The sequence below is a fragment of the Aethalodelphis obliquidens genome, unplaced genomic scaffold (assembly GCF_003676395.1).
Source record: "Aethalodelphis obliquidens isolate GAN/ISIS:26980383/991018 unplaced genomic scaffold, ASM367639v1 scaffold120, whole genome shotgun sequence".
Lineage (NCBI taxonomy): Eukaryota > Metazoa > Chordata > Mammalia > Artiodactyla > Delphinidae > Aethalodelphis > Aethalodelphis obliquidens.
Window position 1 is genome coordinate 2182474 of NW_020838064.1, and position 13124 is coordinate 2195597.

Below are 13124 nucleotides of genomic sequence, written 5' to 3' on the forward strand. Positions count from 1 at the left end.
TGAAATGTAAGACAGGGACAATGAGACCAAGCCCTGTGGCTGGAATACAGGTCTCAATAAATGGTCGTCCCCATCATCACCACTGTGGTCCTCATTATCATTCTCATTCACCATCTACATCATCATCTAACCTGCTCCCAGGGCACAATCTTGCCACCTCTGCTTTAGGGATGATTACTAATTACTAATTAATGAACCCAGAAACAGCTCTTGTTAAGTCTCATTTTGACCTCTCTCTGCTAAACGTAGCCTTCCCTTTTCTCCTGTCTCATTCATGGGGAACGTTGTGGGCCAAAGGAAAGCTCATTTATTCATTCAGCATCTCCTCAGGCCTGCCATGCTCCAAGCACAATCCCAGATGTTAGCAATCAAGAGGTGAATAAGGGCTTCCCTGGTGGCGCAGTGGTTGAGAGTCCGCCTGCCGATGCAGGGGACACGGGTTCGTGCCCCGGTCCGGGAGGATCCCGCATGCCACGGAGCGGCTGGGCCCGTGAGCCATGGCCGCTGAGCCTGCGCGCCTGGAGCCTGTGCTCCACAACTGGAGAGGCCACGGCAGTGAGAGGCCCGCGTACCGCAAAAAAAAAAAAAAAAAGCATTTTCAATACAGTGTGGCAAATGCTATGAAAAGGAGTGTGCAGAGGGCTGAGTGAGCGTGGGAGGGCCTAGGTGGGAGTAAGGTGGACACAGCCTCTTGACAGAGCAATTCCATGAACTTAAACCTCACAATCCAGGTGAAGAAGTTCAGGAAGAACACTACAGGTGGAGGGAACTGCAAGTGTAAAGGCCAGGAGGCCAATGCCAGTGTGACCTACCTGGTGGCCACACTCAGAGTGCAGAGCACAGAGTTCAAGTGGAGTGGAGAAGGAGGCCTGGTTAGGTCAAGCAGAGGACATTTTAGCCGTGTTAAGGAGTTTGGGGACTTAGAGAATCTTTGGGGGTTTTTAATCAGGAAGTGACCCAATCAGATTTGCATTTTAGAAAACAAAATTTCTCTGGGTACACTGTAGAGACGGCACTGGAGGGGGAAGGGAGACCATCTAGAAGATGCTGCAGTGGTTCGTGGTGGGGAATGGTGAGGCCAGAACTAAGGCCATGGCAGGGGGATAGGGAGAAATAGTGATTGCAGAGGGCTTCAGGAAGTGGTTTCAACAGGATTTGGTGACGATTAGAGACGAGAGTAGAAAGGAGTTAAGAATGATCTTGGATTTCTGACTTTGACATCATGTGGATAACAGTGCTGTCAGTCAAGACAGGACGTGAGCAGAAGCTTGTCGTTGGAGCAAATCAAAGATGCTGAGGTCTATTTTGGACACGCGTGGCATTGAGATGCGCGAGGGATATCCAAGAGCAAAGATCACCCTGGGTGTTGGCTCTTGAGCCTGGGGTCCTTGGAGAGATGAGAAAGTGGGCAGCAGCTAAGGATTTGAGAGTTACCAGGGCAGTATTTCCCCGGAGACAATATTGGAAAGACCTATTTGTAAAAAGCCATTTACTCCTGGAAAAAAAAGCTTTTATAATGCTTGCCCCAAGTCATTCGTTTTTCCAGAGGTGACTTGAAAGGGTCTGCCAGCTTTTGAGAATCATTTTGATTTAAACTGTGTATTTGAAGGCATCAAATACTCAAATGAAATGAGTTGGAGTGTCTTTTAGACAGCATCTCTGCTGGTGTTCACCGCTTTGAAATACCTGCTGGTGGGAAGGCTTTAAATTTAAACTATTCAAATTGGTTGTGATCAAGTGCAATTAAAGTATATAAAATGGATTAGCTTCTTTGTAGCCCCAGGTTCGATGTCAATCCAATCCCTAAGTTACAAGACAACAGTTAACGCCCCAAAGAGCCATGAACTTGCCCTGCTGCCCTGATTAAAACACGGTAGTCAGGACTTCCCTGGTGGCACAGTGGTTAAGAATCCGCCTGCCAATGCAGCAGACATGGGTTCGATCCCTGGTCCGGGAAGATCCCACATGCCACGGAACAGCTAAGCCCATGTGCCACAGCTACTGAGCCTGCGCTCTAGAGCCTGCGAGCCACAACTACCGAAGCCCCTCATCTAGAGCCCGTGCTCCGCAACAAGAGAAGCCCGCGCCCTGCAATGAAGAGTAGCCCCCGCTCACCGCAACTAGAAAAAGCCCACGTGCAGCAATGAAAACCCAACACAGCCAAAAATAAAAACAAATAAATAAGTTCATTAAAAATAAACAGAGTAGTCACGGGCAGAGCTTGCATTCTCACACGGACAGGATAGGTTATCCAGGCTTGGCGACCTGCTGTGCCATTCTGGAAGGTAAATGAGTGTCGCGATGTGTGTTGTGTCGTGCAAAGTATGTGGCTCTAAATCCTTCTGAGGGTCTGAGGGTCTAGGATTCAGGGTTTAAGCCTGCAGCAAAAAAGAGAAGATGGCTTAGATGTCTGACCTGTGCAAACCATTAACTCATAATCCACAGCAGGTACAGCAGCTGCAGAGTTCTCAGTTCTTCTGAGAAAGCAACCATAAAACAAATGTTCAAGTAGTGGCCCAAGTCTTGCTGTGGATGAGGGATTCAGGGAACCAGCTGGAGGAGTAGTTCAGCAAAGTGGAAATCATGTCCTGCTCACAGGCTCATGTAAAGAAAATGGCCCAAACTGGATCTCTCCTAGGTCTTGCTCCGTGGGCTTGAAGTAAAATTAGGCATGCATCCTGACACTTTGAAGGAAACAAACCATTAACAGCCTGAGCTGGATGGAAGTCAGAGGCTTGGAACTATTTTGATGGAACTTTACACAACAGCCATGCTCCACATTGGATGGAGGCAAAATGACCCAATTAGATTTTCCCTTCTGTGAACTACCAAGGTTCAGGGCACAACAAGAATGTTTTTGTTCTATGTTGCTATGAAGTAGCTGCACAAGCCAGGTAAGGAAGCACTGGGATCCCTGGTAACTGAGCTGCTGATACTGTCACTTACCCGACTCCCCCACTGAAGGGGCGTCACTCAGAGAGAACATGTCAAATGAGAAGAGACAAAGATTGAGCAAGGAGCTGGGAGGCCTGAATTTCAGGCAGGGGACACAAACTCAGATACTAGAGGAGTGAGGCAGGGGTGTGACTGTGTGGGATTGGCTGGATAGGGATGTGGGAAACTGACAAGTATGTTTTCTGATCAAAACGGGAAATCGTTATTCAGCTCCAGCCAACTGTCACATTGCAGGAATGTAAGCCAGTGCTTCCAGAACTTTTGTTTTTTCAAGAGCAGATGTAAATTCAATTTCAATTGTGAAATGTCCCAAAATAGGGAGACAAATAGTGGCGCCACACTGGGTCATTGTAAGGATTATATGACATTTACTGGGCTATAAGGACAGTGCCTGGCCCACAGTAAGTGCTCACTATGTGACTGTTAGGAAAACCCTGTCCCAAGGCACAGACAGGTCTGTGCCAACGTCTCAGGAAAAAGAAGTCTGTTCTCTCTATCAAAATGCGGGCTGATGCAAAGCCTAACGAATAAGCGTGGGCATGCAAACTTCAGACAGTAGAGGTGATGATCTAAAAGTCTTTCTCAAGAGCGTGCCCATAACTGTGTCCCAGCAACTTAACACGTGATCTTATTTAGTCTTCACAATCATCCATTGTGGCCCTTATGTTCACGCCCATTTTACAGAGGAGAAAACTGAGGTTCAGAATAGTAAAGACACCTGAGGGTAAATCCTGGCTTCTTGCCTTCAGTGGGACAGAGGAGCCAGATACAAATCAAGACAAGAGTGGCAACATAGTATCTTGCAAATTGCTTAATTTCCCTGGACCTCAGTATTCTCATCTGTAAATTGAGGATGACATTATATATATTATTTTTTAAATTATTATTAAAACGTGTTCTCATGTGTTTAGCAATATTTAAAACTCCTCTGGGGACTTCCCTGGTGACACAGTGGTTAAGAATCCGCCTGCCAGTGCAGGGGACACGGGTTCAAGCCCTGGTCCGGGAAGATCCCACCTGCCATGGAGCAACTAAGCCCATGCGCCACAACTACTGAGACTGTGCTCTAGAGCCCCCGAGCCACTACTACTGAGTCCACGTGCCACAATGACTGAAGCCCGCGCGCCTAGAGCCCATGCCCTGCAACAAGAGAAGCCACCACAACGAGAAGCCCACGCACCACAACGAAGAGTAACCCCTGCTTGCCGCAACTAAAGTCCGCGCACAGCAACGAAGACCTAGTGCAGCCAAAAATAAATAAATAAATAAATAAAACTCCTCTTGCTGCCAGGAGAAAGGGGGCAGGTCTCAGCCCACCCATCACCCACTGCCCAGGAGTGAGGGACACTCACGGAAGAGCACCATCAAGAAGCGGGTCTCATTCAGCATCTGGGTCAGGCCGGCAGGTGTTAGCACCATCAGGTTTTTCTCCACCAGGATGTGCAAGGGCTGGGACATGTTGATGCTGGCTTCCTTGATGTCCACCTCTGGTGAGCCCTGGACAGTGCCGACACAAGAGGCCACCAGCAGCAGAGACATCCAGAGCAGCTCCATTGCTGTCCTGCAGGGACAGGAACAAGAACAAGAACCCTTATCAACACAGGTGGTGGGGCCCCATGTCATCACTCCCTCCCCATCTCCTTCCCTGCCAGGTCAGTCCTGATGTGGAGAACATAGCCTGAGCATGTCCCACTGCCCGCCCTAGCAGTGCCCACAGCTCAGCAAAGCAAGCTGGCAACAGAGAGGCAAAGCGTTAGATTAACCTCAGGGCCCACGGAAACGGCGCAGGGTTAGTTCAGAGGAGCACGGTCCCACTTGCAGCAGCAGAAAGCCAAATCACATGCCAGCCACTCAAGCCCACTGGCTCCCCGGACACAAGGTGAGAATTTTTCAGATATGAAACCCAGTCCAGAATCCCAGGGTGAGCCTCTGGGTCTCAGAGATGACTGGTCCAATCCCTATCACAGCCTCTGCTTCATGCTCCTCCAGCTCCTGCTTGAATACCTCTTTTGATGGGCAGCTCACTACTTGACAGTGTACCCCATTGGATTTTTGAGCAAATTTTCTCAAGTGTAAATATTTCTTTTAAAAGTAATCACCATAGGGGCTTCCCTGGTGGCGCAGTGGTTGAGAGTCCGCCTGCCAAGGCAAGGGATGCGGGTTCGTGCCCCGGTCCGGGAAGATCCCACATGCCGCAGAGCGGCTGGGCCCATGAGCCATGGCCGCTGAGCCTGCGCGTCCGGAGCCTGTGCTCCGCAACGGGAGAGGCCACAACGGTGGGAGACCCGCGTACCGCAAAAAAAAAAAAAAAAAGTAATCACCATAATGCACACTTGTAAAAATTCCAAGCAATACAATAAAAAAATGTTAAGTAAAAAAAAAAATTTCTCCCATAACACCACCCCTGAGAAAGTGACTCTTAACAGTTTGGAATGAATCTTTACTGATGTTGAAAATGCCCGTATGAATGTATATTTGAATGTACATATGAAAACATAAGTGGAATTAGGTATGTGTACTGTTCATTGTTCCGATCGTCTTACTCAATGAGATGAAATATACCCCAGATACCTTCTGATAAGAGTACATATTAGATCTATAACGTGATTTCCTTTCCTCTTTTATCTCATTCTTTTCTTTTTTCTTTTTATTTATTTATCTTTTTTTACAATTCTTATCTGTTAGAATGGTTTGGGTCAGCAGCTGCCTCTCTGTAAGTTCCACTCTCCCTGATAACATAGGTTTTCCCTAATAATTTAAAGCATAGGATCACTGTCACAGATCTTTGCATGTTCTCCACAAGCATAGAGTCATTTTCCTGTGTAGCATACAGACTACCCAAGTGTTTTAAATAAGAAGACATATAGCAAGTTCAGATTAAACGTATAAGGACCTGAATTCCTTCGTAGAGCGCTGTATTCCTAGCACCTGGCATTTATGATAGGAAAATGAACATGAATGAATAGATACTTGATATTTCCCTGGGAAATATGTTTGGCACACTATCTGAGGATTTTTTAAAAGTAGATCTTCTATTGTAATTTTTTGGTCTAATATATAAAGAATTGTGACCAATTCTCAAGTGCTAAACTTTATAAATACCTGTAACTAAACATACTTGTCATGTACCAGGTGCTGTTTTAATGCATTCCATGTCATCACCTCTCTTATGACAACTCTACAAGGTAAGTATGGTAACACTGTAATCCCCATTTAGTGAGCATAAAATGAGGCACGTAGAGGTTAAGTGATTTGCCCAAGGCCACACAGCTAATAAGTGACAGAGTCAGGATTTTAAACAAGGCAATCTAGCTACAGAATCCATGCCCTTATCCACAATAACATACTGCCTCTCTAGTGTCCCCCTGCAAAACTGATGTAGTGAACAGTGTTTTGAGACACTAACTGAGGCTTCCGCCCAACCACCACCCCTGGTATCCGCCATTCAATCACATCCTGTCTCAGAGGGGAGGACCGAGGCTGGCAAGAGAGAACAGAATCGGATTTTTGGTTTAGGGCTGCAAAACAGGCCTTTGAAACTCAGCAGGGACAAGACACTTGCAAGCCAGAGCTCCAGTTGCAAGAACTGGGCTTTTCAGAAAGAAAAGGGTTTTTGACTACTCAAAGGTTTATGCTATAAACTCTAGGTTTGGAAGAACATGTTGACAGAAGGAACAGTGACCTTCCCCAAAGGAGATAAAAGTGTGCCTTCCTAACAGGAGGGAGGAGAATGGGAAGGAGTGGCAAGAGCTTTGATGCTTCTGGGGTCCTGAGAAAGGGGTCCTACCTTCTGTCCCTTCTCTGTGCTGAAACCCCAGCCCTGTCTGTTTTTGCGCACCACTGCAGACCCAGTCCCCAGTCCCATGCCCGCCCACAGTAATAAATCAATCACTACGTAGTAAGCTGGTATTTGAGCTTTACACTCATCCTCTCATTAACCCGCACAGCACGTCTGTGAGGTAGGTCCAATTCTGATGCCCACCTTACAAGGTGGGGACCCATCCAAGAAGAAGGAGCGGGACTCGAGCTCAGGTACATCTGAGCCCCATGCCTATGGGTCTAAACCAGGGGTCGCAAACTATGGCCTGCTGCCTCTTCTTATAAACACAGTGTTAGAGGATCACAGCCACGCCCGTTCCGTCACTATCATCTATGGCTGCATTTACCACAACCGCTGGGTGAAGTAGTTGCAACAGAGACCCTACGTGGCCAGGTCTCTGGCCCTCTGCAGGAAAATATTATTATTTATTTATTATTTATTATCTGGCCCTCTGCAGGAAAAGTTTGCTACCCTCAGGTCTAAATCACAATAGCACACTGCCCTCATGCCCGTACCTCATATTCTGGACTTTGGAAGTGGTCACAGATCCTCAGAGTTGCCAAGTCCACTATCAAAGCACAGCACCTCCCTCTGCAGGATGGGTGAGTAGTCCTGCATCCCAGAGTAGTTGTGAGGATTCATAAGGAACTTGTGCTTTATTAGTACTTCTTTAACTTGGATTCACATTAAAATTCTCTGGGGAGATTTTAAGGCAATACTGATGCTCCTCTCACCCTAGACTATTAATTCAAAATTAAAGAAGACATACAGATGGCCAAGAGGCACATGAAAAGACACTCAACATCACTAATTATTAGAGAAATGTAAATCAAAACTACAGTGAGGTATCCCACTGATCAGAATGGCCATTATCAAAAAATCTAGCAACAATAAATGCTGGAGAGGGTGTGGCGAAAAGGGAACCCTCCTGCGCTGTTGGTGGGAATGTAAATTGATACAGCCACTATGGAGAACAGTATGGAGGTTCCTCAAAAAACTAAAAATAGAACTACCATATGACCCAGCAATCCCACTACTGGGCATATACCCTTAGAAAACCATAATTCAAAAAGAGTCATGTACCACAATGTTCATTGCAGCTCTATGTACAATAGCCAGGACATGAAAGCAACCTAAGTGTCCATTGACAGATGAATGGATAAAGAAGATGTGGCACATATATACAAAGGAATATTACTCAGCCATAAAAAGAAACAAAATTGAGTTATTTGTAGTGAGGTGGATGGACCTAGAGTCTGTCTTACAGAGTGAAGTAAGTCAGAAAGGGAAAAACAAATACCGTATGCTAACGCATATATATGGAATCTAAAAAAAAAATGGTTCTGGTGAACCTAGGGGCAGGAAAGGAATAAAGACGTAGACATAGAGGATGGACTTAAGGACACGTGGTGGGAGGGGGAAGCTGGGGCAAAGTGAGAGTAGCATCGACATACATACACTACCGAATGTAAAATAGATAGCTAGTGGGAAGCAGCACATAGCACAGGGAGATCAGCTCCGTGCTTTGCCATGACCTAGAGGGGTGGGATAGGGAGGGTGGGAGGGAGGCGCAAGAGGGAGTGGATATGGGGACATGTGTTTGCATATGGCTGATTCACTTTGTTGTACAATAGAAACTAACTCAGTATTGTGAAGCAATTATACTCTAACAAAGATCTATTAAAAAAAAGTTGCTCAAGGTGGGGTCTAGATATCTGTAGGTTTTAAAAGCTCTCCAGATGTTTCTTTTTTTAACTTTCTATTTGGAAAATTTTGAACATACACAAAAATAGAATGGTATAGTATAACATACCCCCAAGGTAGCTCATCACTCAACCTCTGTTATTGTCATCACCAATCTTATTTCTTTTATACTCCCATCGACTCCCTGCCCTGGATTATTTTTGAAGCCAGTCCCAGGCATCATATTATTTCATCCATCAATATTTCATTATGAGTCTCTAAAAGATGAAGATTTTATAATAAAACATAACCACAACACCATTATCACACTTAACAAAATTAACTACAATTTCCCATATCATCAAATATCCAGACAGTAAACTCCTCTGATTATTTCATAAGTTTTAAGTTTGTTTAAATCAGAATCCAATTGAGATCCACGTATTGTCATTGATTGTCATGTCTCTTAAGCCTTCCAGGTGACTCTGTCCTGCAGCCTGTAGGCTGAGAACCACATGGTCAGATAAAATCAATACAGAGAGGGTTGAGATAAGGATGAAGTCGGTGGAGAGCCTGGTTTTCTGGAAAGACAAGTGGTGCATATATATGATTCACATCTGCATTTCAGCCAAAGGGCTCACTACTGCTGAGCCCCACGGCCCACCAGGTAACATGACACTCGTTAGCCCTGGGTAAGTCTGGTACAGCGTGATGACTATTAGATGGAACTTTTGTTTCTAGTATTAATTCACCTTTGTTGACTTGGGAGAAAACGCACAGCATAAGAGCTGTGAGTTGAGCTTATTCAGTGTCTTGTTGAGGACTATAGCCTAGGGGGACAGCCTCTCAGATGGCTCTGAGAAACTGCTCAGAAGATGTAAGGGGGGAGGTCAGTATATACGTTATTTTGGTGAAGGAGTACATGCAATCAAACACACATCTTGGCAAGGAACCAAAGCCCTAGTTATTGGTTTTAGTGCTTTTCTAAGTATGGGAAGATGCAAGAAATTGTGTCCATAAAAATTTCTCCTGAAGATATCTAACTATCTGAAGTCCTGTTCTGCCGGTTTTCCCAGACCACAGAGGGCCTCATTCCTCATCTTTGCCCTGAACTCCTCTCAGGGTGCGTTTAAGGTCAGCCGCCGCAGTGACTAATGACGTAATTCTTGTGGAACTGGGTGGCGAGTGCCATTCTCCGGTTGGCACCTGTTTATTTGTTCATTGAATCATTTACTTGCAAAAGAAAGAGTCATCTAAAAGTTCTTTGCCTAGATGGAGACGTCAAAGTACTAGAGAGTTAATTTTATTTTACAGAAAATCACTAGAATAACCACTTCTCAGTTATGTGAACATAAGGCAGTGAGGGCCACCCAGAACCTTCCTGCAACTGACTATCAGCGACCCCTTCCAAACCCCTTGACACACAGAATCTCTTGTTTGGCAGGGGCGGGAGGGATTTGCAAAAGTGCCAATAGGCCTTTCGGAAAGAAACCTCAAGACCTGAGGTCGCTAGACCCTCTCTGAGAGATCTGGATAACACTTGGCAGAGGGACGGGAAGCCTGGGCCTGTGGTCTCATCTCCAACTCAGGAGACCTGTGCTGCCGTGCCCTCCCCCCAACCCAGCGGGTGACCCAGCATCTGAGAGCAGCGAGGCAGTGGAGGCTGCCCTACCACGCTCTCCCCTCACAGGTCTTTGACACAGGATTCCCAGGGACTCCTGGTCAATTCATGGGGAGGAAGAAGTGCGAGACTCCCCCCGAGAGGGAAGAGCCAGGTTTCCTGCTGGCTGGAAACGCTTTCAGAGCCCCAGGTCTCACGGGATGGAGCTCGAGCCCCTTGAGCTGTGCAGAAAGCCCTCCACCATCAGACTATGCCCACTTCAGTTTTCCCAACTCCTGATCATTCATTCATCCACTCAATCACTCATTCGTTCGTTTGTTCATTCATCAAATATTTTTTAAGGTCTCCATGTGTGCTAAGTACCATTCTAGGTACAGAAGTGAACAAAACAGACAACAGTTCTTGCATTCACGGAGCTTATATTCTAGAAGAGGGAACAAGTGAATGAGAGAGAAAGAATACCGAGTATGTCACATGCTGGTAAGTGCTAAGGAGAAAAAGTAAATCAGAGGAGATTTGAAAGGGATAAGGTGAGGGGGGTATTGACATTTTAAATAGGGTCACGTAGAAAGCTTCACTCAGAAGCTGACATTTTACTGAAGGGAGCAAAGAAGTGAACTATTTGCCTTTCTGGGAGCAGGTTGTAGATGCGGGGTGGCAGGGAGAGTAATCTCTCTGTCTCTGTCTCTGTCTCTCTCTCCCTCTTGCACCCTCTCCTGAAACTGACTGTGGCCACAGCGCCATCCTACCTCATCACAGGGCTCCCGTCAAACTCCGGACCACATCCTGGCTCAACCCCTGGCACTGTTCCCTCAGCCCCACCTGGGCCCCTCTGTTCTCTGGGCCTGTGGACCTCAGTTCTCCCTGTACCTGCCCTTCTGGCCGGGCATCCCTTGCTGCCCCTCTGTGTCTCCTCAGGCACCGTCTGCCCCAGTCCCACAGATTCCAGAATCCTCCCCCCACCACCTACTCCAGGGGAGTGCTGTGATGGGAAACTTTTATTAATAAGACTGAGAATAAGAAGAGCTAACACGGAGGGGCTTCCTACCTGCCAACCAGTACACTGACCACTGAGTGTGTGCTGGCTCCACCAGCGTTCCATAGACAGGGCCCCTGTCCCAGCACCGCCGGCCCTCGTCCAGCTGGAGCAGTAGCCTCCTTTCTGATCCCTCTACTTATTCTCTTTGCTCCCCCAATTCAGTCCTCACACAGCAGTTAGCAATTTTCTTTTTAAACATAACGTAGATCACATTGCTGTCTTACTAAAAGGTCCATGGCTTGTCGTCTCAGACAACCCAACCCTGTGTGTGTTCTCTCTGGCCAGCTCTGGCCTCCACAGCCCTTTTCCCCTGACGCTGGCGCTCCATTCTCTCCCCCCACTCACAGGGCACCAGGCATGCTGGTCTCCCTTCCTCTCCTCAAGCACATCCTGCCTCAGGGCCTTTGCCTCTGCCTGGAACCCCTTACCCTTATCTTCATTCAGCCTTTTCTGAAGTGTCCCGGTACAAACACCAGCAACTCAGAGGGGTCTCTCCAGGCCACTCTGTCTCCCCAACCTCAGCTTTGAGCACTGTCAGTCACATTACCCCTGCTTGCTTCCAATTTTGTATTATTATTTCTGAGTGCATCTTGTTTATATCTCTAACTTTTTAATATAAGAGCCTTTGTTCAGGGCTGTTTCCCCTCCTCCTAGAATGGTGCCCGGCCCAGATCTGGAGCTCAATGTATGTCGAATTAATGAATGAACAAATAACCTAATTTAATTGTCACACAAACCCTATGGTCTGTTTCAGTGGTTCTCAATCATGATTGTGCATTTCAATCTCTAAACACATTGGATTCAATTTCATTGATCTAGGGTCTGGTGAGTCTGGGCATCTTTTCCTTTTTTTTTTTTAAGCCCCCTTGGTGATCCTAATGTGTAGCCATTTATGCTGAAATTCACACTTAAATTTATAACCTTCTTGGCAGAAGGAAGGCTGCCAGGGCAGGGCCCTTCAGTCAGAATTGCCATTTTCACTCAAGCTCATACCTGCAGGAAGCCTGGTTTTTCTCAGGCCCACTGGGGCCAAGCCAGGGCCAGGGCAGCCCACTCTGTGGCCCTTGAGGAGGGAAGTTCACGCCTGAAGAGCAGGCTTCTGGCTTCCCTTTGCGACCAGAGCAGGACCCGAAGGCAGCTGGGTGTAAATCTAGAGGCAGAAGTGGAGTCCCTTCCTGGACACACTGAGGCCAGAACAACCTCAGCAGCAATGTTCTGAGTTCTGGGGTTCTGGCCCTGGAGAAGAATAGGCCATTGTTGAGTAAGAGGGGGCCTTGCCCTGCCCATGCTGAGTGGGGGGAGGAGGGCTGGAGATCACAAGAAGGGCCAGAAACAAAACACACTATGGGGTCCTGGGTGTGGCGTCAAAGGTGCCTACAGATTGGAATTTGGATGCCATCTCTGATCCTAAGCAGCTGTGTGGTCTTAGGCATGTCACTCATGCTTTCTAAGGCTCAGTTTCCTCCCCAGTAAAATGGCATACAACACCTAGGAGGATTGTTAGACGAGATGATACACGCAAAGTGAGCAGCATAGTACCTGTAAGGCAGGAAACCCTGTCCCAGTAATCATTTACACCATGCGCACATGTATCAAACCAGCACAACGTACACCTTAAGTATATACAACTGCATTTGTCAGCCATCACTCAATAAAACTGGAAAAAATAAAAACATATTTTAAAATATACTGAGGGCTTCCCTGGTGACACAGTGGTTAAGAATCCACCTGCCAATGCAGGGGACATGGGTTTGAGTCCTGGTCCGGGAAGATCCCACATGCCACGGGGCAACTAAGCCCATGCGCCACAACTACTGAGCCTGCGCTCTAGAGCCCACGAGCCACAGCTACTGGAGCCCGCACGCCTAGAGCCCGTGCTCCACAACAAGAGAAGCCACCGCAATGAGAAGACCGCACACCACGAGGAAGAGTAGCCCCCGCTCGCCGCAACTGGAGAAAGCCACGCGAAGACCCGACGCAGCCAAAAATAAATAAATAAGATAAAT

General features: G+C 47.0%; 1 protein-coding gene across 1 annotated transcript in view; it reads right to left on the reverse strand.

Annotated features, from left to right (window-relative positions):
• PDILT (protein disulfide isomerase like, testis expressed) overlaps nt 1-4509 on the reverse strand; it is a 36878-nt gene extending 32369 nt beyond the window's left edge. The window contains exon 1 of the mRNA XM_027098122.1: nt 4308-4509. Coding sequence (XP_026953923.1) covers nt 4308-4509 — 202 coding nt within the window. The remainder of the gene's footprint in view (nt 1-4307) is intronic.
• Nucleotides 4510-13124: the final 8615 nt, after the last annotated feature.